The sequence below is a fragment of the Mixophyes fleayi genome, chromosome 7 (genome assembly GCF_038048845.1).
Source record: "Mixophyes fleayi isolate aMixFle1 chromosome 7, aMixFle1.hap1, whole genome shotgun sequence".
In the NCBI taxonomy this organism is placed as follows: domain Eukaryota; kingdom Metazoa; phylum Chordata; class Amphibia; order Anura; family Limnodynastidae; genus Mixophyes; species Mixophyes fleayi.
Genome location: NC_134408.1, coordinates 145873348 through 145897259, shown reverse-complemented (window position 1 = coordinate 145897259; position 23912 = coordinate 145873348). Strand labels below are relative to the sequence as shown.

The 23912-nt window shown below is 39.7% G+C and overlaps 2 protein-coding genes across 2 annotated transcripts in view; one reads left to right on the top strand and one right to left on the bottom strand.

The window, feature by feature from the left end:
- WNT10A (Wnt family member 10A) overlaps positions 1–2433 on the top strand; it is a 41033-nt gene extending 38600 nt beyond the window's left edge. The window contains exon 4 of the mRNA XM_075181050.1: positions 1000–2433. Within this exon, the coding sequence (XP_075037151.1) occupies positions 1000–1476 (477 nt within the window). The 3' untranslated portion in view covers positions 1477–2433. The remainder of the gene's footprint in view (positions 1–999) is intronic.
- The window catches only part of LOC142098309 (sterol 26-hydroxylase, mitochondrial-like), a 293770-nt gene that overhangs the window by 225355 nt on the left and 44503 nt on the right, over positions 1–23912 (bottom strand). The window lies entirely within an intron of this gene.

The window sequence follows — 23912 nt, the reverse complement described above, 5'->3', positions numbered from 1 at the left end:
TAAAGTTAAACTAATGCATCACGGAGGAAGCATTTTATCTGAGCACATCATACTTCCTGTCTTTAAGCCTACTGCAGACTCTTGTGGTAGACAGCAAGGGATTGTTCAGTCGTAGATACAACGTGTTTCACACAGACAAATTATTACAAAGGTACAGACAGCTCCAATTTTGTATCAGTATGGAAACATGTACATATATATTTATGAAGGTGCCGTAATAATGGATCATATAAGGCAATCCAAAAGGGAACGTCATCCAGTGACCTGCACAAATATCTATGACAATTTGCAAAACTGAATTTGTCTGAAACAGTATGTACCACTGAAATTCATTGTTTCCATCACTAAAGAGTTTCTGCTGTTTTTCATTCAATAGGTTTATAGACAGTATGACGCGCTTAGATAAAATGCTCCCTACATGACACACATTTACCTTACTTCACGAAATATATGTGAAGTATATGAATGTATAGTACATTGATTTGTCAATGTTACGTTTTCATATAAATAAGATTTACCATTCGTTTAAAACTTTTAACAATGTCCAGAAATACTTTAGAATTGACATGTGAATACGAACCATCTTATTGTCATAGAATACAAGACTTGGAGATAAATGTATCAAACCTTCTAAAAAGGAAACATTGAGGAGATGCCAATAATCAATCAGATCAGATCCTAGCTATCATTCTCTATAATCTACTAGATAAACAATAGTTTTATCATTTTTAGAAGATTTGATACATTTACCCCTCGGTGTGAATAAGGTAATAGCTTGAACCAATGTGTGATTGCGTTATCCACTTTTGCATTTCACCCTGCTGCCCATGCTCAAATAACCTGTATCTCGTCAGTTACCATAGAACTACTAGTCCCATCACTTTCTGCCAGACTAAAGAGCTACAGAATGCCACATACACACCAAGTCACACATAATCAGGAGACCAGCACTTGGTCAGAGCACCACTAATGTAACTTATTTTCTTTATATACCCTCAGGTTGTGATGGACAATATGAAAAGAAAATGTAAATGTCACGGTACTTCTGGAAGCTGCCAGCTAAAGACCTGTTGGCAGGTCACTCCGGAGTTTCGTATGATCGGCTCCCTCCTGAAAGACAGGTTCTCAGTGGCCACCCTGATAAGGCCTCACAACAGGAACAATGGACAGCTGGCGCAGTTAGAGCAGACGCAGGCTCCTTACCGGAGGAGAACCAGCATCACTGACTTGGTATATTTCGAGAAATCTCCTGACTTCTGTGAGCAGGAGCTGAACTTGGACTCAGCGGGGACACAAGGCCGGATATGCAACAAAACCAGCCCGGGAATGGACAACTGCGAGAGCCTGTGTTGCGGCCGCGGTCATAACATTCTCAGACAGACGCGCTCCGAGAGGTGCAACTGCAAATTCCACTGGTGTTGTTATGTGGTGTGTGAGGAGTGCCGCATCACAGAGTGGGTGAGCGTGTGTAAGTAGAAAGAAATAAAACTGGAAGTACTGACTGGCTGCCACAAGGAGCCCAAAGGAATAAGGAAACAATTATGAGACCAAGCAAGACATTAATCTAAAACATGGATGTATGCTTGCCTCAGCTATGTCTGGACTGCAAGAGAACACAAATGGAATTGACAAAAATGGGACTTGTTGCATAGAAAAAAAGTTTTAGTTTAATATATGTTAAAATGAACAAATAAATGTAAGTGTTGAGAAATGCTGTCATTATCCTACTGAATATCCATATATTTTCCCCCATTACTGAGGCAGCCCTATCTTATCTGCAGAAACCTTTGAGATAGCTGTGGGCCTCACTCTGCTTGAGAAATGAATTGAGGTATTTGCAAATATCTGCATAAAATGTTTAACTCTTACGGTACAATATGGGTTAAATCTTCTGGATCAGAGACGGTCAGTTATCACCTGGTACATACACCGTAATAAACAATTATTACAAGTGACAGAAAGACGTTCTATAGATATTTCTAGCTCATTACATGTAAAGCTCAGGTTAGAAAACAAAGTTCACACCTGTTAGAAACCCCTCAGGACTACTCAGCATACACATTATTGCATATACCTGAAGGACTGAATGACACATTGTCTGTGCCACATACCAGAAATACTTCCAGTATATTGCAGAGAATGTTTGTGAATATGTGATGGATATATTTACCTTACCGGGAAGCGTGTGGCTTTCCAGATGTTGTTGAACTGGAGGCTGGCAGAGCATGCTGGAACTTGTAGTTCAAATTGCAACGTGCTTCCCCTGTGGCTGAGGTCATGCAATCATGCAATAATCATCTCAATATTCATTTTTAACCAAAAACAAAGAATTCTTTTCAATACTGAACAGATACTGAAACATTCTAACATTACTGTAGTTTGCTGGTCAAACAAAAGAAGAAAAATGTTAATGTGGATATAAGACCAAACAAAGCAGACATGTAAGAGGCAGCCATTTTTCCAGGTGATGGGGATAAATTGTTGAATTATATAGACTGTACATCAACTGTACAATATCAGTCTTTACTGACTGTTCCGTGCAATGATGTATAAACGTCAGAACAAATTCAGTAACAGTAAGTCTGCTGAACCATACATCAAGTATAATTATCTGTCAAGGTCTTAGGACATCCTTGCCAACTCTCCCGGAATGTCCGGGAGACTCCCGCATTTTGCGAGAGTCTCCCGGACTCCCGATGGAGTGTGGCAATCTCCCGCATCTGGATAATTTGGAAGTGGGCAGAATTAAATCCCAAACGCCGCGATTCCCAGTGAATGACGTGCATTTTGGAGCCCCGCCCCCCGTTACGCCCACCTCCTCCGCAGGCTCCCGGATTTGAAGAACAGAAGGTTGGTAAGTATGACTTAGGATGTGGGGCACACTAAAATATGACAGCAAGCACCGAGGAACATCTGAATGATTTTTAAAATAAAGAGTATTTCTAAGGTTCAAGGGCCTATATAACACTTTGGGATTTAGTCGCACTATGTTCTGTTTGGAACAAGTACACTTACCTGTGTTTTTGAGAAACTTAAGGGAGATCTCATTATGTGGAGCGTCCCACCCCTCCCCAAAACTGGTACAAGAAAGTAGGAGGGTTCCTCCCCTAGGATTACAGCTTTTACCTCTGTGTCACACCTGACAGCCCCCACAGATGATTCAATCATAGAAAGTGAATACTGCTAAAATGTGTCAATATTTAAGAACATACATACCTGAGCTATGCGTGCCAGTATTCATTTATTATATCTAGAATAGTGTTAGACACAGAAGATTCAAGTAACACATTGAGGTAACTGTGGGAGTACCAGGGGCATCTGACCCACCCAGGGAGGGAATGCCTTGGCTGGATTCCTTTTAAAGTATGCATTTTTTAACATTGGATTACCTTGTAATGCAGGTGTAGTGAAACACCAGTGATGAATCTCTGAAAAGAACACACACAGGACTTAAGGGGAAAAATAGCGCAATCTCCGGCTGAACTAACCCTAATTTCCAGGAACAGTCTCAGGATTTAAATATGAAATGCCCTTCTTTTTCAATATTCAGCAACTACGCAGTACAATACCCATTATTCTGTACAGTAAATCCAATTTTAACCATTCTTATTCTCCTGGTTCAATATGACTATTTATTGAGCATGCATATTAAAAGGAAAAGAAAATATATTATAACCAAGTTCCCTAAATCCATCATGATGAAAATTGAGTGCACCAAGAACCGCTGAGACAGTATCGATCATGAGGAGCTTGCTTATCGGTCAGCAGTAAAGTATCTAGGTGTATTTCCATCAGATGGAAAGATAGGAAAGGCCTGGGCATAGAATGAACTGTATAACAAGGGAAAACACATGGTGTAGCCAGACAAACCAATTTAACGTCATTACTGCTTTAAATAAAATAGTAACATTATTCTCGTGACATACACATTATACTTATAGTACAAAAAAACACTACCCCATATAACATGACTGTAAGTGCAGACCTGCACACAGATTTTTGGGTAAGATAGAATGGTGCAATTGTTTGTGCGCCTCTCGATGGCTGTGTGTGCTGTGCTCTATTCTACAATGCTGGTGTCCACATTCAGACACTGTCATTGATGTATATACAGATTAAATAAAAGTATTGTTACTGAATTCCCAGGGACATGGGCAACTAGTGCACAGACTGAAATATTCAATAATATGTCACATGTCATAATTAACTGGATTCAAATCATAATAAATATTTAATTTAAAAAGTCTCATATAGCAGATTTTTAGTTCATTTACTGACTTATTTACTGATTTATCCACCTGTGATGAAGCATAATCCTGTTCTGTTAGTGACCTTTAATGACTCCACAGATTCAGCCCTGTTGTAAAGCTATGTTCTCACTTACATTTGTTCTTTACAGACATATTTCATATTGACACTGAGAGATAAACAATTATACAGGTGTATAGTGACCCAGGAACAGCATTACCACAATATCATATGGTCTCCACACTGTGTCAACAAGGAGAGAGTTTGATACATTGTAAATTAAGAATAAGAAAAACCAACATGATCTTGTTATTTGTGTATGTAGAGATTATATGTTATTATATTGTAAGTTATTTTCTTGTTGTGAATAGTCATTAAAGTAAACTATGGTTTGAAAAGGCGATTCCTTCAAATTTTTCTGTCTAATGGCAATTATTCCTTTGTTTATCAATGTAGCAACAATGTAAAGCAGTAAAACATATATTTACTGCATGCTATACAAAGTAGCCAGGAAACATTCACAAGTATTGGCAAAAATAAACTTGGTAGCTTATCATCATCATCATTTATTTATATAGCGCCACTAATTCTGCAGCGCTGTACAGAGAACTAACTCACATCAGTCCCTGCCCCATTGGAGCTTACAGTCTAAATTCCCTAACACACACATACACACACACACAGACTAGGGTCAATGATAGCAGCCAATTAACCTACCAGTATGTTTTTGAAGTGTGGGAAGAAACCGGAGCACCCAGAGGAAAACCGCGCAAACACAGGGAGAACATACAAACTCCACACAGATAAGGCCATGGTCGGGAATCAAACTCATGACCCCAGTGCTAACCACTGAGCCACCTCTTGTTTGTTGTCTAGGACTTTGTGCTATGATTTATTTCCCCAGTTTGCTGCAATATAAAGAAATTAAAATAATAATAATAATAATAATAATAATAATAATTGTAGACTGCAGATTTTGTTTGGATATGGCCCTTAGTGGTATCTTTTGTTGGTGAGATACACAATGTATTATAGCGAGAACCTTTTTTGAGGGGGGAAATGAATTGCAGGGATAGAGAATATGGCCTCTCATATATATCTGAGGTTTCAAATATCCGGAACTAAAAGTCATTCAATGGATGCTGCCATAAATCTGCAAAAGGTTGTCCCGCATCCTAAGTCACTGACTTGGATAAGTAATTAAAGAACCTGTTCGCAGCAATGCGTGGCATGGCAAACACTGGGATATTAGATGCAACACAGTAACACAATGTAGAATTGATGTAAGAGTGGAAATCTTTAATGTAAAATTGTTTATTAACAGAACACACTCCAGTTTCTACCTGTACATTGTCCTAGTGCTCACATTTGAGGTCACAGGATCCTTAGGAAAGCTAATTCATAAGGGGAGGGGGGTTGCAAAGAAATTCCCACAGTGCACAGCAATGACTCACCCCCTCAGTTCCCAAATTCCAAGACACCACCCCTGCCCACACATGCAAAACGCCAAGACTGCTCAGACTGCTTACATACATGACTTTTGTCCTGTTTCAGCTTTCTTGTCCAGTTCTCCTACTGCCTGTATGAAATACAATATAACCTAGAATATGATCCAAACAACGGCCACAACAGCATTCGCCTGTCAATAGTTGTAATATATACACACTCTATACAGGAAATCCTAGAATGTGAGTGCCAGTCCATTATCAATATCAATCTGACTACCGAGACTACGATCACTTGTCTGTGTGCCAACAAAAGTTAATTTCTTCCCTAATTAATTAACTAGTCCCTTCAAAATTTTATTACATACACTATAGCACTCAGCACAGTTGAGGGGAATAATATAGTATTCAAGGGGAAGTAATTCAGTCAGTCAAGGGTAACTAGTTAGAAAGGGAACAAGAAGGAGGCCATTTTGCTCAAGTACTGATATATCATCTTCCAGGTGTTACAATCAGCATACAATGTATTCATGCACCATAAGATCACTGAGAACATTTCAGAATAAATGGGCAATTTTAAATAAAAATAACATTATTCCATTATTAGTAAATAAGGGGAGTTACCTACAAAAACATGGTGCCTTTTTGGGACCCTTTGCCTATCTTGATCTGGTAAAGTGACAAAGGTCTGTACTTGTGTCTGCGTTACTGTCAGGGTGATACTAGCCCTCCCAAACTATGTTCCACAAAACTACTACAAAATAAGGAATGCAAATGACCTGCAGATTGTAGAGCCTGTGATGTTTAAACATCATAAAGAAAATGTGACAGCACAAAACTCCCATTTAAAAACAAAATGATCAAGTGAAGCTGATTTAAACAGCCAACCCCCCCTTCCAGGGGCCTCTGTCCCAAAGACTTATCAGCATTGGCTGATATCTGTTTAGGTTCCACTGACCCTCGATTGGCTATCTGTCTGTCATTGGAAAGCAGGAAAAGTGCTATCAGCCAGATCCAGTCCCGCTTGTCAAAATCCCTACTTGGTAGGACAATGAGTGGGAAAATATTAGTTTTAGCAACAGATGCTTTGACACCAGCATATTCGTTTTGACACCTGGGGGTAAATGTATCAAGCTGAGAGTTTTCTGGCGGGTTTGAAAAACCAATTAGCTATCATTTATTTAGTACATTCTACAAAATGATAGCTAGAATCTGATCAGTTGCTATAGGCAACATCTCCACTTTTCAAACCCACTGGAAAACTCTCAGCTTGATACATTTACCCCCTGATGTGGCTCTGCCTATTAATCTTATCACAAGTTATGGCTCTGCCTATTAGTTTTATCACAAGATATAGCTCTGCCTATTAGTCTTGACACCAAATATGGCTCTGCCTACTAGTCTTTGCATCAGATATGGCTATGCCTGATAGTCTGGGCACCAGATATGGCTCTATTAGTCTTGGCACCAGGTATGACTCAGCATATTGGTTTTGACACCAGATATGGATCTATTAGTTTTGGCACAAGATATGGATCTGTCTATTCGTCTTGGGACCAGATATGGATCTGCCTATTAGTCTTAGCATCAGATATGGATCTGCCTATTAGATTTGGCACCAGATATGGCACTGTGTCATAGTCTTGGTACCAGATATGGATCTGCCTATTAGTTTTGGCACCAGATATGGCACTGTGTCATAGTCTTGGTACCAGATATGGATCTGCCTATTAGTTTTGGCACCAGATATGGCACTGTGGCATAGTCTTAGTACCAGATATGGATCTGCCTGTTAGTTCTGGCATCAGACAAGGCACTGTCTATTAGACTTGCCACCAGGTATGACTCAGCATATTTGTTTTGATACCAGATATGCCTCTGCCTATTAGTCTTATCACAAAGTATGACTCTGCATAGTAGGGTAAACTTGGTACCAGTTGTGACTCTTCCCTGCTGGACCAGAACCCAGAAGCTGTTGTGTAGGCATATACAGTCAGGTGCAGGTCAGTGATCACACAGCAAGGCAGGATCTGTAATGCTAATACGGAAAATGTGCAGGTAGGACAGTATTTGCTGATTATTTTATACCTATGGAATAACACACATCTGCATTAGAAAAGAGGCTGAAGTAATACAAAATGTGGGAGACAAGTCTATACAATTAGTGGTTTGTGCTATGGAGGTTCTATAACATAGCTGGTGATGAGCAATGTGTCCGATATTTAGATTGTGCAATACGGTCTTCAGTGAGGATTGTCTTACCATCCAGCAGTTTAAGTTTCCTTAGCACCGCTATTGTACGTGCCCTCCTGCAACTTTTTTTAAACGCATTGTTGTATCTTTCTGGTTTCCTTCTTACTTTTTGTGTCATAAAAATGACGCTGTTACCGGCTTCTCCTGCCCTGGGGTATGACACAGCTCTCTTACGCTCTCAGCATTGGATACAAATGTATCCAAACAGCAGCTTTGTGCTTTCTGTGCTATTAAAATACATAACTGTCTCATGATACAAAGTACATGGCTGAAACATACAGTAGGAAATGACAAATATAAAGCAGTGCATTTGGTACAAGTTGCAGAAAGGGCATATACAAACAAATAAATCAAAGTCATCCGATGGTGGAAACCCCCTTTAGAACTTAACAAGTCTGCAATAAAGCTGAAACAGGAAGAAACAGGTTTCATTAATATTCGCAAGCATAAAATAATGACACTTTCAACTAAGCAGCAACACAAAGCCGACACCATTGTTGGATTGCTTATGTTGTGTAGTGCAAGATCTCAATAGGTTGGACCACATATCTCCCTTGTATTTGGGATGGGTGTGATTCCCCAGGACTATGCTACATCAAACAGTAATTAGCTCCTTCAAAGAACCTGGTGATTAACCCCCTCCCAAGTCCCTTCTTTCTTCTGCATGATAATCAGGTGGTATTTACAGTCAAGCACCTGGCGTTCTGCTCACAAGGTGCTGTCGCTGGTCCAGCAGGTCTCTCAGATCCTCCACGTTCCATGCACCTGTCTATTGATCTATGCACGCTGTTAATTTATCTGTCTATCATTTCTCCTGTCTTGCAGAGTGATGCATCACTCCTCCTATCCTCTGAAGAGGAGATTTAGAGGCCCTTAAGGTTGGGCAATAAAGGTTTGTAGTTACCATGTTTTGGCAAAAACTATTGATGTTTCTTTTGTATTTGTTTCAAGTGTCCTTTGTAGGAGACTAATAGTGGACTATGGAATTGATTTACTGAGATATTGCTGCGTATCTTGCTGAGACTACAGAAATATCCACCTATAATGGATAACTCTGATTTCTGACCAGAGATATTTTTTTTTGACTGATTAAAAGATATAACAGATTGTAGAGAACTGCATATGGAATGATGAAAAAAACATTGGAGCAGCACGGTGACTCAGTGGTTAGCACTTTCGCCTCACAGCGCTGGGGTCTTGAGTTCAATTCCCGACCATGGCCTTATCTGTGAGGAGTTTGTATGTACTCCCCATGTTTGCGTGGGTTTCCTCCGGGTGCTCCGGTTTCCTCCCACACAAAAACATACTGGTTGGTTTATTGACTGCTATCAAAATTGGCCCTAGTCTCTCTCTCTGTCTGTGAGTTCTCTGTACAGCGCTGCAGAATCAGTGGCGCTATATAAATACATGGTGATGGTGATGATGAACTATGGTATTATCTTCTAATAACTGAATATTAGACACATTTGATATATATATTCATTGACGAATGTGAAACTATTTTGGCTAAAGTATATCATTGCTGATATTTTACATTTATTTTGGGGCAATCCCCTAAATTAACTAATTCCCCAAAGGTAATTCTAGCCCCAGTGTGAAATCAGAATTTATTTAGAGTTTTTCCCAAGATTGCAGGAACGTGAATTAATGGTGTATTGGATCCTCATCTAGACCAAGGCTGCTCAAGCAATTTCAATCTGCTGCAAGACTGCTCAAGCAGCAATTCCAGCAGTGCAGAAGGACATAAAGAACATACAAATCAGTCAAATTTATGCACTTACAAACCTGTCCTCTCTTTTAGCTACATACATTGTATTCTTTGTAGTGGTGGAGGAAAAATATAACTTTTGACAAGCATTCAGGAGGGCTTAGAAAAGTATAATCATCTTTATTAAAATTTGATTGACCTAATAGAAAAACAGCAAAATTCTAAAACTATTTCGGATATATACAACAATCATTATTGGACTAATGTGGTTCATGAACAGCTCACTACTGGCCACCTCTAGTTCTCTAAATGGCTGTATATCCTGTTAAGTGTGTATTGTCGCTAACCAATAACGATTGTCGAACCTCGATTTCTGTTTCCAACGCACAAAGATTTATTCGCAAAAAGTAGTATAATATGTTCAAGCGAAGTGATAATAAATACAGCCGTTACTTATCGCAGGCGCTCTGGATCCAGTGTGCAGTCATTCAATCCTGAAGTCTGGGGACAAGATGTCTGCACACTAGATGAGAAGCTGCTGCTTATATGCACACAGAAATACAGTAATACAATGGAGATGGTATAGCTTGCTTCTATTGGTCCAGGTTTCAGGAAGGTCCAAGGGGTTGTCATCATTGGCTAGTTCATACTAAAGAATCCAAAGGAGGGGGTCATCTCTCCAGGGGGTATGCTCTGCTCTTCCCGCCAAGATTCCTTAGTCTTAAGTAGTTCATAATTCCCTATCATTCATAACTTGTGTATGCACTCCGCGATTCCTTCGCAGAGTGAACCAAACAGTAGCAAATGTAAAGAGGTTTATTATGATACCACACACAATATGGTTCATTCAACCTGTTCCATATATTTCACTAATGTGCATATAACTTATAATATATAACATAAATACTACTATATTTCGACATAAATGACTATGTGTTGCAACTACCATTAATGTGTACTATTTTACAAGTATGCGTGTTTGTGCGAATGTATGGTAAAAGACCAAATACTGTAGCTGCCACGTGTTGCAGCTGCGTACGCCCTTCCACGCCGTAGCGTGCCCTTATACGTCGTAGCGTACCGTACGCATCTTTTCAGACAAAGACAACCAAGTTTGCTCGACTTTAATTGAAATGACTTTATCCAATTTGCTGACTTCGACAATCCATACATATGATCACATACTTTATTACTAGAAAAAGTGGTTTTCCAAAGTGTAGTCCAAATAACATGGCAACTGAAGTGAGTGGAGCCATCCACTGCTGTGCAAGGGACCATGCTTTCTTTCATGTGTTGATTTGATAGGACATAATTTAATAAATGCTATGAGTATCTGCAGTTTTGCAAGGAATCAGCCCAGATAATCAGATCATAATTCACTTTCTAGAGATAAAAAGCTCCCATATGTATTTATGCACCTATATTTCACAAACCTACATCACCAGCGGCCAATATCACATTATAAACTTGGAGTAACATTCAGAATGGAACAAAATAGTGTTATATACGCCAGTGCCTGATTCTGTTTCAAGCTACAATTTCAATCTGGTACTATTACTGGATCCTACATGCTCCTATAGATATTCTATAAAATGTTATTCATGTGATCTCACCAAGTCTTGCAACAGAGCAAAATAATGCTGTACTAAACTATATAATAAATGTGAAATGAGACTACTCAGTGTATCGCGCTCCTAGTTCTGCTGATCACACACAGTGAAAGCGAGCAGTAGAACAGCAGTGTCAAACACATCTGCCAGTATCCACATGTGGCCAATGGACGGTTACTTTCCTCCAGATCAGTCTCCGTGATATTTACACATAAGGACACAAGTGGCAGCCCTGCCCCATAAATTAAGCACCTTATATTTAATGTCATGATCTAAATATCCTGCCCTTGATTAGCACGTGACAAGCCCACTCTCCCAAAAGCAATGTGAACAGTCTAAAAGATAGATTGGATAAAATGATGGGGCTTATTGATGATGCTGGAGTGATAACCAAGATTTTCTATTGCTGCTTATTGGTTTCAACTCGATTTAACAAAAAATTGTCACCGAGGTAGCTCAGGGATACCTGGCGACACTGGCTGCCGGTGGTAAGAGGAGTCTTAGCAGTTTCCAGTACAGTACAGGGTCCCTCTCTGTACATATGAGCCGGTATGCTGACCTGCACATGTACTGGAACTGAAAGCCCGGACTTGGGCAACTGAAAGCTTTCAATTCCAGAGTAGTAAAAATAATAATAATAATGAAGATTAAAAGACAACATATTTGTAAAAGTAAAAAAGGGAAAAATACTTTTATTTTTATCCTGTATTGGCCTTTGCTACCGCCGTCCTTGTGATGTCACGCAGCTGTCCTTAAATAGGAGGCTCCTGGCAAAGGCTACTACCGGCAATAGTCTTCACCCACCAGGGGGCTTTCATAAATAGCCCTGATACTAAGCGGCACTTTATAAATCGGCCCCCCAGGCATGAAGTGACAATTGTACAAGGTTTTGGTGCTTTTTCAGTGGACAGGTGATAAAATAAACTAATGGGGTCAGAAAAGAGAAAGTGGGATTCCCATTCTCTAGTGAGGACTAAATGTTAAAATAATTAACATAAAGCTCCTGTTTACGTAAATTGTCCAATTAATTAAGCCATTCTTCTCTTCATTAGCTCTGTGCTCCCGTGTCTGTGTCATTGAGTTGAAAGATTGTTCCTAATTGCAGCCAGAATGGGAAACGTTCTCTCCTCCTCTCTCATAATATCACCATTATTCCTGGACTTGCTGTAGAAGACTCCTTCCGACCTCTCTAATTGCTGTATTACCGGGGCTACTTTCTTCTGTCAGCATCTCCAGGCTGCCCCCACAATGCTAGCGCCACCCATCCTCTCAGCGTGAGAACAGGGCCTCGCTGGCAACAAGAGGCTGCAATGACATCTTTTAGCACAAATAACTTTACTTTTTCCAGGAAGAGGAAGGGAAATGCACTTTCACCCCTCCCATATAACCCTTTCCATACATGAAGCGCAATATAGACTGGGGGCTTAGGTCAGCAGAGGGATCGTGTTTTCTATAGGAAGCTGGGCAAATCATTGCTGCTGAACAAACAACATTAACGCAAAATTACCCAGCAGGTAACCCTATAGTGGGGATAAAAGAGCTGATAAACACTTTAACAGCAACACAAATCTGTTTCACAATTATTATAAGCTCTGTAAAACAGACTTTAAAAAAAAGAGCAAAACAATGATAAAACAATGGCAGGTAAACACACTGGTCAGACAGACGTACATCACTTCATTCTACTCACTCTACACACAGTGCATTCTGCACTGTTACAAATATAAAGGGTTACGGCTCTAAACATAAATAGGTTAAGAAATGAGCATGAAGGAGATAACAGAAGTCATTCAACAGATTTATAGATGGGAACAACTAGATTGCAGGTTCATTCAACAAAAGCAGCAACAATAACCTGTAAGGAATTTCCTAATTGGCCATGAAAGTCATTCATTTAGTTACAAGAATAATGGGTAATTCCACATCAAATCAACATAATTTTGGAAAAAAATTCTACCCTACATTCTCTAATTTCAATTAAATTTTGTATAATAAATGCTGCTATGGTTGTAAAAAAAAACAAACCCTAAACCTTAGGCTGATATGTGCACTGGTTTTGAAGATAAATGCCTTTAAAGCTGCAATTTTTTAACGAAAAACTTGCAGTTAACGTGTTTTAAATTGTATTTGTAGCTCACCTGAATGAACTAGAGAGTTGGGCAAAGTCTCATTATAAACGTGTTTTTATGGCCTTTCATATAATATATAATACAGCATTATGCTTTAATCAAAATTAAAAGTGTAAAATTTTAAAAATCAAAATTTTGATTTTCTCAAAAAGCTACATTTTAAAATTTTCTTAAAACATTTCAAAAATTGTTCATACTGTTGTTAATAAATCCCCAAAGTTTTATTTTGGGATCACGATGGGATCATCTGCTACAAGAGCTGCACAGTGGCCTAGTGGTTAGCACTTCTGCCTCACAGCACTGGGGTCATGAGTTTGATTCCCGACCATGGCCTTATCTGTGTGGAGTTTGTATGTTCTCCCTGTGTTTGCGTGGGTTTCCTCCGTGTGCTCCAATTAGTGAAGAAAAGCCCCTTGGTCACTAATTTAAGCCCACCCAAACCTTACCTGACCCTGGACCATTGGTGTCACATTTGAAAAAGCGAGTGTTTAATTACAGTGGAGCTTCAGACTGGGAGAATGTGTGCTGGGAGCAGGGAGGAACAGCAACTTGGAGAAGGGGTGCTGGGAGGGAGAGACCCAGGAGACTGAGAGCAACACTGTACTCACAAGAAGAAGCCTCAGTCACCCGGACAGGCAGAGAAGAGAAGGAATGAGGATGCTGCTGATCTTTACGGGTCAGAGGAGCATGAGATGGGCTCCTCCAATCAGAGCTCTGCACATGCTCCTCTCACCCCTCAGCAGAGACTGATGGGAATTATTTTCCCCACTTCCCAGCAGCCCAGTTCAAGCCTGCTGGGGTGTTTAAATTTGTTTAGAGAAGTAAAGAAGAATAAAGGTGGAGGAAAGTGATAGATACCTTATTGTTTCAACCCATTTAAAAGGGCTAATCATACTTCTAATAAGAGGGGGTTGAGAACTGTTTCAGAAATGGATGTGTAACTTTTTTTCTGAAATGCCAAAAGTTGCAAAATTTTGTGCCAGCTGCAGAAAACAACTTGGAATACTTTGAAAGGAGCAATGCTGTACTCAGTCACCAGTTATCAATACAGGAGCACTGTTATACTGCTATCCATGGCTTCCTAAATATTTTCCCAAATTAGTCTGAACATTTGTCTAAGTTTATGGTAAGATTATTATTGGTACTTTAACCATCATTACATCTACCAAAACGAAAGGAAACACTCATTTAGACTTGAGCGTTCAAGAAAGTTAACTTTTTAAATGAATTCCCCCAAATCCTTCTAGCTGACTCATGTCTCTTGCTCATACTAACAAAAACCTGCACACACAACCACCTACCTGGGACCAGGACCTTCCTCTACTTCCCTAAAAGAGCTCACTTTCTATAAACATCACAAGGGAAAGGTCGGATAAACACGAAAGGCGGGAGAGGGATCATAAATAGAGTAATAAGTAGGGTAAGAGAGAAGAATGAAGGTAATATACACCCCATGGAAGATAAAGTGGGAATAATATATAGGGTGCAGGAAAAAAAGAGGGGGATGGGGAATAACAGAGTACCCTGAGGAAGTAGTAATGTGGGAGATGACAAGGATGTTGATATTGTGGGGTACAGTCAAATTTATAGAGATAACACGAGTGAAACAGAACAACACAGGATACAATGGGGTTAAATGCTGATCACCTGCTGTGTTATTTAAACCATTTCACTACTGATATAATGGGATTGAATGGCATGAACGTACGTGAGAACTAATATAAAATATAATAAAGAAAATAGATTTTGCAAGGTATTCCTCACATGTGAAGAGGTCATACTCTTGATTTCTAGAGTGCATTGTTCCTGTGTCTGAATGCAGAAAATCTGATAGAAAAACTTTTGTAACATAAAATTCTGCTCACAGGGTAAGTTATTTAATTGGTTCAAATCAGAGTAATTTACAAACCACAATAAACACACACACACACACACACACCATTTTGCATAAATGCACCTCCATGCACATACATAGATACACAGCTTTTGGAAAGTGCCTCTTTGTAAACACTTTGCATAACCATCTCCTTTATGTCTAAGATAAGTAATGATAGTAGAAGAATGCCAGGACTGTCTTTATTTCATGAATCCCATTTCTATTTTACATTTTTATTGCATTGGCTTTTTTCCCACATAAAATGTCTCTGGATGATGCAAATACTGGCTGATGATATGTAAACTTGAAGTCACGAAAGAGGCTCTGCGCTAAACTGGGACTGTGCCTCTAAATGCATGGTCTCTGCCCTTTCAATCTCATTTAAATATTTCAACAAGAACTTAGTATTTGCGTACACTCTCATTACTGTGTCCAGTCATTATCAGCGCGGATCCACCCAGCAGCAACATATTGTCAATGACAGTGACTTGGAGTAATGAACAGCCAAAAATAGAGTATTGTCCTGTTGGCAACTTCCAAAGGATTTTCTGAATAAACAGAAGTGTTCTGACATTCAAGATACAATTCAACCTCTTCAAAACATATCCAGTTCTGTCTGTCAGATTTATTTCTATTAAATAGAATAATATAAAAGTGAGGAAGTGTTTGTCAAGGTTTAACAGACAGATGCCTTTATATAAAACAAATCTGGCAAACAAGGATGTGTCAAAGTGATACTGAACAAAGTACAGATTGTTATGCTACATTGTCCAATGTAAAGCTCCATGAATGGCCTATGGAGCCAGCACTTGGTATCACTGTGAGAATCCAGTGTATCGTATTTCTCTGCTCTATTGTTAGTATCTTGGCAACTTTGTAGTGTGTAGGATGTACCCATCCCAGAGATCTGAGCGAAACCTGTCGTGTACAAATATAATGCCACCTGTCTGAACATCTTTCTTGGACAAGCAGTGGCTGAAAGTCGTTGTGTCTCAGTGTTTGCAGAGCTCTCTGACTCAAGCATCTCACGCTCCCACATACAAAGGGAGACTTTGTGCTCCTTCCCTGGGGTGTTACAGGGAACATGTAGGCACAGCTTTCATCCCAACAACCAAGGTGCACATACAGTGTCACTCATTGACAAATCCTAATTACCAATGAGATTTAATAGGGATTTATTGCAAAATGCTCCATTGAACTCACTGTGTAATATAGAGCCCTAAAGGATCAAAGACGTACACATAATCACAAGGCACTTGATTAGGACCACTTCCACAAAGCACTTTTACTGCAAATATGACTTTTACTACAGCTATAAGCTATAAACATGCTTGATTACAGTCCAATGTTAATTATTATTATTATTATTATTATTATTAATATTGCTTGCATATATAGCACCGATCATATTAGCCAGCACTGTGCTGAGAATATGTAATCATTCACACCAGCCTCTTCTCCACTGGAGATTTCAATCTAAATTATCCTAACACACACACACAGAATAAGTTTAAGCTATCAATATGTTTTTGTATTATGGAAGGAAACCAGAGGACCCAGAGGAAACCTACACAGAGGGAGAACATACAGGGGTGGATGCAGTCTGCCACCCTTCATCAGCATATGCAGCTGTTTTGCAATAAGTCATCATCATCAGCGAGTGCTTACACCTGCCCTCTAGCAGGTGCATAAGATACACTTTCTAGCAGGCATATATATTTCATCTGGTCTGCACAGGGTCGGACTGGCCCAGCGGGCTACCGGTTAAACCACCGGTAAGCCCGGATACAGTACGGCCACACCCCCTTTCACCAGTGGGCGGAGCTTACCAGGAGGCCCCTCACGTCGTCCCCGCTGCTCAATTGCGATCGCAGCTGCGATCGCAATTGAAAGATGACTGGCTGTCACTGATCCGCCCCCTCACCCTGTCAGCTGACATGCACATAGACTTTCGTGCACTCCCAGCCTAGATCTGGCAATGTGTGTGGGAGCTGAATGGAGGAGTGAAGGAAGTAGAGAGGTCACCAGTGAGGAGAATGGACAAAGCAATGTCATCCCCATTTGTGGAGAACATCAAAGGTTCTGCAGTGTTCTACTCGCTGGAAGATGCCTGTGCTGTACTGCAAGAGGTGAGCTACAATGTACATGGTGAATGCTGTAGTCATTTCTGATACCTACTTCATATGGAATAACAGTTCATGATGTTCTCTATTCTTTATATCAGGCAGTATTTAATACACATTATTTACACATGCCAATCAGTAACTCTATCTTACAAGCTCTAGCTTTACTCTAGCTTTAAAGTATTATAGTGTCATATAGAATATAAATAATGTGCATTACACACAGCCTAATATCCCTCATATACAGTAGCATGCTCACTACAAACAGCCTCATACCCACTCCATAAAGCCACATGCCCACCTTAGTGTGCCTATCACATACTGTCTCATGTCCACCTTATATTTCATTATTCCTGCATTAGAGCATTGTACCCACAGTACACTGTCCAAAACCAACATAAAAGAATCATGCCCACTACATATTGTCCCATGCCCACTATATATAGATTCTGTAGTACTGTTCTGTACCCAGCATAATATTTTCACATCCAATGTATAACCAGCCCTCTGCCAAGTTTGTTTCATAGATGGTCAGTAAACCACCAAAGTCTCCCTTCTTACAATATGTAAATATAAAACTCTCTTCCCCACTGTAATAAAGCTTTTTCCCGGTACCTTGTTCCAGGGTCGGACGCAGATTTTATATTTTGCACTCACAGGGGTGTCCTGTTATATGATTTTGGGATCCAGGTCCCATACACTTTATAGAGCCTTGGTGTTTAGTGGTGAACTATCCCCATTAGGTGTATTATCTATTACGGTGTTACACTATGTTTGCTATTTTCACTTTGTTTTGCTGATTGGTGGAGATTTGGAGGAATACGACCATAGCAGAGGTTACTCCATCTTCTCCAGGTGTTGTGAAACTATAAGTCCCAGCATACCCTTCCAGCAATAAGCTGCTATATATATTGGCAAAGCATGCTGGGGCTTGTAGTTTCACAACACCTGGAGTGCCACAGGTTAGCCAATCCTGGTCTAGTGGGACAATCGTGATTTTTGGTGACTGTTCTGCCCAATCTAAGGGGGAGGTCAAGACTGTATTCTTTATACACACACTGCATTCTTTATATATTGCACTAAGGTGCTAGCTGTCCTTAGTGGACTGACCACTCCCCCTCTAGTGTCTGGACCCGCCTCTATGATGGCTGACCACACCCCCTTTGGTGGGCCCCTAGTTTTGCATTCCCCGGTGGGCCCTTCATGCCCTAGTCAGACACTGGGTCTGCATGAGCCACATTTGCATAAATATGCCATTACTGTACTCAGCCATTGTTAGTACACCCCTTCCCCGGACTGCAGGCAGACTTGTGCTATGGCCTTATCTCTGTTAGGGAATTTAGACATTGAGCTGCAATGGGACAGGGACTGCTGTGAGTTCTCTGTACAGCGCTGTGGAATAAGTGGCGCTATATAAATAGCTGATGATGATGATAGCGACTTCATTAGAATTGAACCTATGATCCTCACATTTTGAGGCACACTGCCAATCACTTTGGTTTTGCTCCAGTGCATTTAAACGGTTTGCTCTGCACTCATAATGTTGCATGTCTAGTTTCCAGTCATTGATGAGAACCTCTGTAGACTGAAGATGCATCTAGGTGTGTGGGGAAGTAGAAAAGAGATGCATTATGCAAAACTCTAAACATCACATCAAGGTTCAACCTTCTACCACTTTAAAATAACTAATAGTTTACATTTTTCTCCTAAATTTTGAAACACGTTTCTCCACTAAAGTGAAGCTGAGAGTTGTGAAATGCTTTCAATTGAAAGTATAGGAATAAAACACGATTCAAAACAGCTCTAAACCAGTGCAGAAATCAACCCTTAGTGTGGGGCAATGCAAAATAGTGAATGTATATATATTTTCTTACATTAACATCCATTTATGCATTCCACAGCATAATAACATAGCATCATATCTAACAATGACCAGCAAACAGTTGCCTAGAATATTATATATTACACAGCTTAGATGTTCAGCAGTACCCAGCATATTCCAGGCATGTGCTCTGCTGGCAACCTGCTCTGATTTTGATAGCAACACATGGTTCATATAATGTTTGGGATATAATACTTCAGAACATCAATGCACAGCAGTCCCTAGGTCAATATACCACATACCACACATCTTATAACCACTATCAGAGCAAGAAGAAACAGAGAGGATCAAATGAAGAGAAAAAGGAAAATGTGAGGTACAAATAGAATGGATAAAAATGAATAAGAAGTATGTGGGAAATAAAGAGTCCAGGCAGGCAAAGGGAAGCGGCAGAGCAAGTGGTAAAGATGAAGAGGTACGCAGCCTATAATTGTTCTGCATTGGAGCCTGGCTTGTTATTACAAGCTGGCTGGGTGACAGATCATTTTCTCCATGACAGTGGCGGCTGATCAGAGCAATCGGCATAGGGACTTTCCACAAACAATAATAATAATTAAAGCTGGGGGATACAGACAGGAGGAACCTTTAATCATGCTGGATAGAAAGGGTTTAGGAGTGCATGCAGATCTCTGAAAACAGGTGTATGAACAAACACACAGGATTGTGTACACAAAGGAATCTAGCATCGGACAAGCTGCTCTGTTCTTGCAGACCTCCAAACAAACCTCTTTTTGCAGGGCTGTTCATCTTTTCAACCTAAATCTCCAATGGACCATGTGTGTGTGTAGGTTGTAGTATTCTAAGATTATCTGTATGCTGGCAAAGCAGTAGTCAGCATGTATGGAGAGCGGCAACTGCGAGTGTGATGCAACTGTTGCATAGAGCATATTGCTGCCAAGAGAGGTGAAGTGAACCCTGGTCATGACAAGTGTCAACAATACTTAACCTTCCAACATACAACCCCAAATTACTGAGGCAATGGAGGCCAGCCAGGCAGCTGGGGTAAATAGAGCTAACAGGAATCTAGGCAAACAGTACAAGCACACACATCAGTGTGTAATAATTCCCACGGGCAGATACAACATACAGAATAGACAATCTAACACATCTCTCACTGTCAGTACAAAAAACTGTACAAATGAGCTGTAACACACAGCATCCAATCAGATATTAGTCTTTACTATTGTTTTACACTAGTTTTCTGAAAAGTAATATCTTCCACAACAAGGCGAGGGCAGTTTGAACTGAGGTTAAAATAGAGATCAGTGAACTGTATGGTAAACTAATATTTCATATTTACTGTATTATTAAAAAGATGACAGAAGAACAAGTAGCAAATATGATCCATCATCCAATAAAAAGAAAATTACAGTGGTATAGAAAATAGGGCACAATTACAAATGGATGCACAAGTCTTTCCTTCCTTTACACCAATGTGTAAAACTTTCTTAGGCTAGATGATGGCTTTTGCATAGGTAAAAATGACTTGGAATTTAGCCGTCCTTACGCATCATGGACTAGAGGCAACTGTAACACTGTGTAAAATCACAAACATTAACTCCAGTTCAAGAGCTGCATATAGGGCTGACTTGAGAGCACAGAGGTGCAACTGAAATGATTAGTGACCTTGCAAAACAGTAAGTGAGTTATACTAAATAGTGTGTGTGGTTTAAATGAGGGCGCAGCTATTATGTAAATGTAAAAATTATAACTGTTTAAACAGCATAATTTAATAACAAGAATTATGTACATAGGCATGTTATATGGAGTAAGAATAGTGCTGATGGCAATACACATAAAATAAGAATCAGTTCTTGCTCAACTAAATGTTGGTTTTTATTTGTTTTACATTACTGCCTCAATTGCACCACACAGTGTCAGTAACCACCAATTTCAATGGGGTCTTGAAGGAACAAGCTAGCGGCACATGTAAGACGGTCCCATGTTTCTGACCTTTCAGAGCTTAGTAATACCTTAATGAGAATTCAATGTAACTAGGTAATTCTGTTACCTAACCTTGTGCCTCATGTACAGATGGAACCATGGGGTAGGGCCATGTAACACTGGTGAATGCTCTCGTCCCCCCATGTGTATGAGCCATAAAGGTGCCTCTAGTTATAGAAAGACTAAATGTTTCATACCTGGATCACTTCTGGCAATTTATTATAGGAGGCTTTATATATCCAGGTCTTCTCCAACAGAACAGTGATATGTTTTCAGGATATTAAGGACTAAAGTCATGCCCAGGATAGCGCTATAAATCACCTTGGCAATATTAAATGGCTGTTGGTAGGGGCAGGCTAGGCTGGGGGGCAGGAGGACACCTGCCCCCCGAGCCGGTCCCATAGTGGGCTACCTTGGGCTGGGTCACTGGTCCACCTGCATTCATTAATGTAGACTGCTGAGTCGAGTCTTGCCCCCAGCCCTCCCCTGGCTGTTTGTGATCAGCAGCAATTAATTTTGTTAACAGAAAGAGAGAAATTTGATCTCATACTGTTACCAGCTTTATTGGGAAAAATTACCTTCTCGTCTCTATTATGTTTCTGATATATTAATAACATTGGCACAAGCCCCATTTTCACCAGCCAACATCTATGTTCTGCCATGGTAGTATAAAATATCGGTACAATGCTACATTTTTAAATAATCAATATACAAAAGAATCCGGGACCTCCGCACCTTAGGTCTCCGTAGCTATCTGCATATGGGATGGGGAGAATGGGGCTCTTTGTTTACTTGACTCATTTGGGATAACATAATATTTTGGTATAATCATCGTTTAAGTTTGTTCTATTTTATTGCCGGACTATGATGGGATTCTCTGCAATTAGAAAAAAAGACTGTTTCCTTTGGAGTGGAGAAAAAGACTCAGCATTGCTATATCTCTTTGGTCCCACCTATAAAACCTGTAATATTATATGAGTACATAGATGCTCATTATATTTGAAAAAGGTTATTAATACTTGATATATATTCGTGTATTGTACATATCTGAAATTCTTCAATAAAAACGTTTGTAAAAAAAAAAAGAATCTGGGACATAAAAGAAGTCCAAGAGCAAAGAGAAGGCCGTGGGCTCCACATGCATAGTTATATAGCTATAATAATCCTTCTCTTTGCATGTACAATTAACTACTACTTTGCCTCTCCCAGCAACTCCATCGATACCAGAATTCAGCATTTTATGGCACAAATTACCTCTGTTAAAAGCAAGACTTGCATTTAACACCATTTATAACCTTCCATTATTTCTGACTAGCACCCGTCAATTTGAGGCTACACTCAAGTTGAGAATAAGCAGTTGCGATACAGTATACAGTATACACAGGTATATCTTATGCTTAGTGTCTTTACCAGTACACGGTGGTATTGTGTTACATAACAAGATCAAGCAATGACCAGGCAATATTGCATTTCTGAAATCAAAGGTGGATCAAAGGTATTCAGGATCAGCAACTACTCTGAAGATTATTTTACTACCAGAAAATAATAGTTGATGTTTCCTGGACCTTTATTAGTCTTTGTCCAGGAGACCAAAATTTGTATAACCCTCACACTGAGGTCTAGTACAGCATAGTGCTCCATATACAGGTGTGATACATACTTACACTATTAATATTATTCTATATAACAATAATGGTAATTTAAAAAGGGCCAGAAGTATTGTTAACACAGTACAGAGAAGGTACAAGGTTTTAACACTCTGCTTGGTTACATGTTGGAACTACAGCAAACTAGTTAGCACATAGGGGCATATTCAATTGGCCGCAAGGTGTTGTAACTATAAACATAATGCGGAGATACCTGCCTAATTGAATGACCCCCATAGACACACAAGATATAAAACAAAACATAAGTGCTCATACTCTAGTGAAAGGTGCCTGCAAAGTAATCTCTAAGGAACTTGAAAACAAAATAGGGTATATAAAAAGCACTGTTGAGGTTAATTCTTTAGACCTCTTAGCAGAAGACCTCCTGTATTGACAGCCAGCAGGGGAGGTGGCCAAGTGTTGAAAAAATAATATCTACGAAATTCGGAATTTACAGTGCAGAATATCATTCCAGGGAATTGTGAGCTCAATATTGTATCACTGAACTGTCGCACATCTGCGAAAACTATATTTCAGTGATTTCACTCATCTCTAATGTGTACGCATTAAGTTGTATAGAATCAAGCATAATACACGACACATCAGAATATGCTATAACTACCTGGTGAATAGGGTTTGTCCGTGCCAAGGCATTACCACTACAATAATTTTGATGCTTACAACTGCAGAAAAACAAGGCATAGTCTGCACAACCTTATTTATTTAAATATACAAAATGCTAAACTGCAGCAACTAACTATATATAATACAAGATCATTCTAGGCACTATATGAATTAAATGAAGAAACTGCAACACTGATAATGTCTTTATCTTTAGATCGTATGAGGTTAGCACCAGTGTGGCTGGATCACTTAGAAATAACTTATTGTATACATTTATTTCAATTAGGGGCACAGTGCGCCGATGTATAGCATTGCAAATTTACTGATATTTGTATTGGAAATGTATTTATTTGGCAGTATGCCACGTTGGAGGAAATTTACTTTTGTAAACTTCCTGAAGGAAATGCTAATTAAGCCTTTTCAC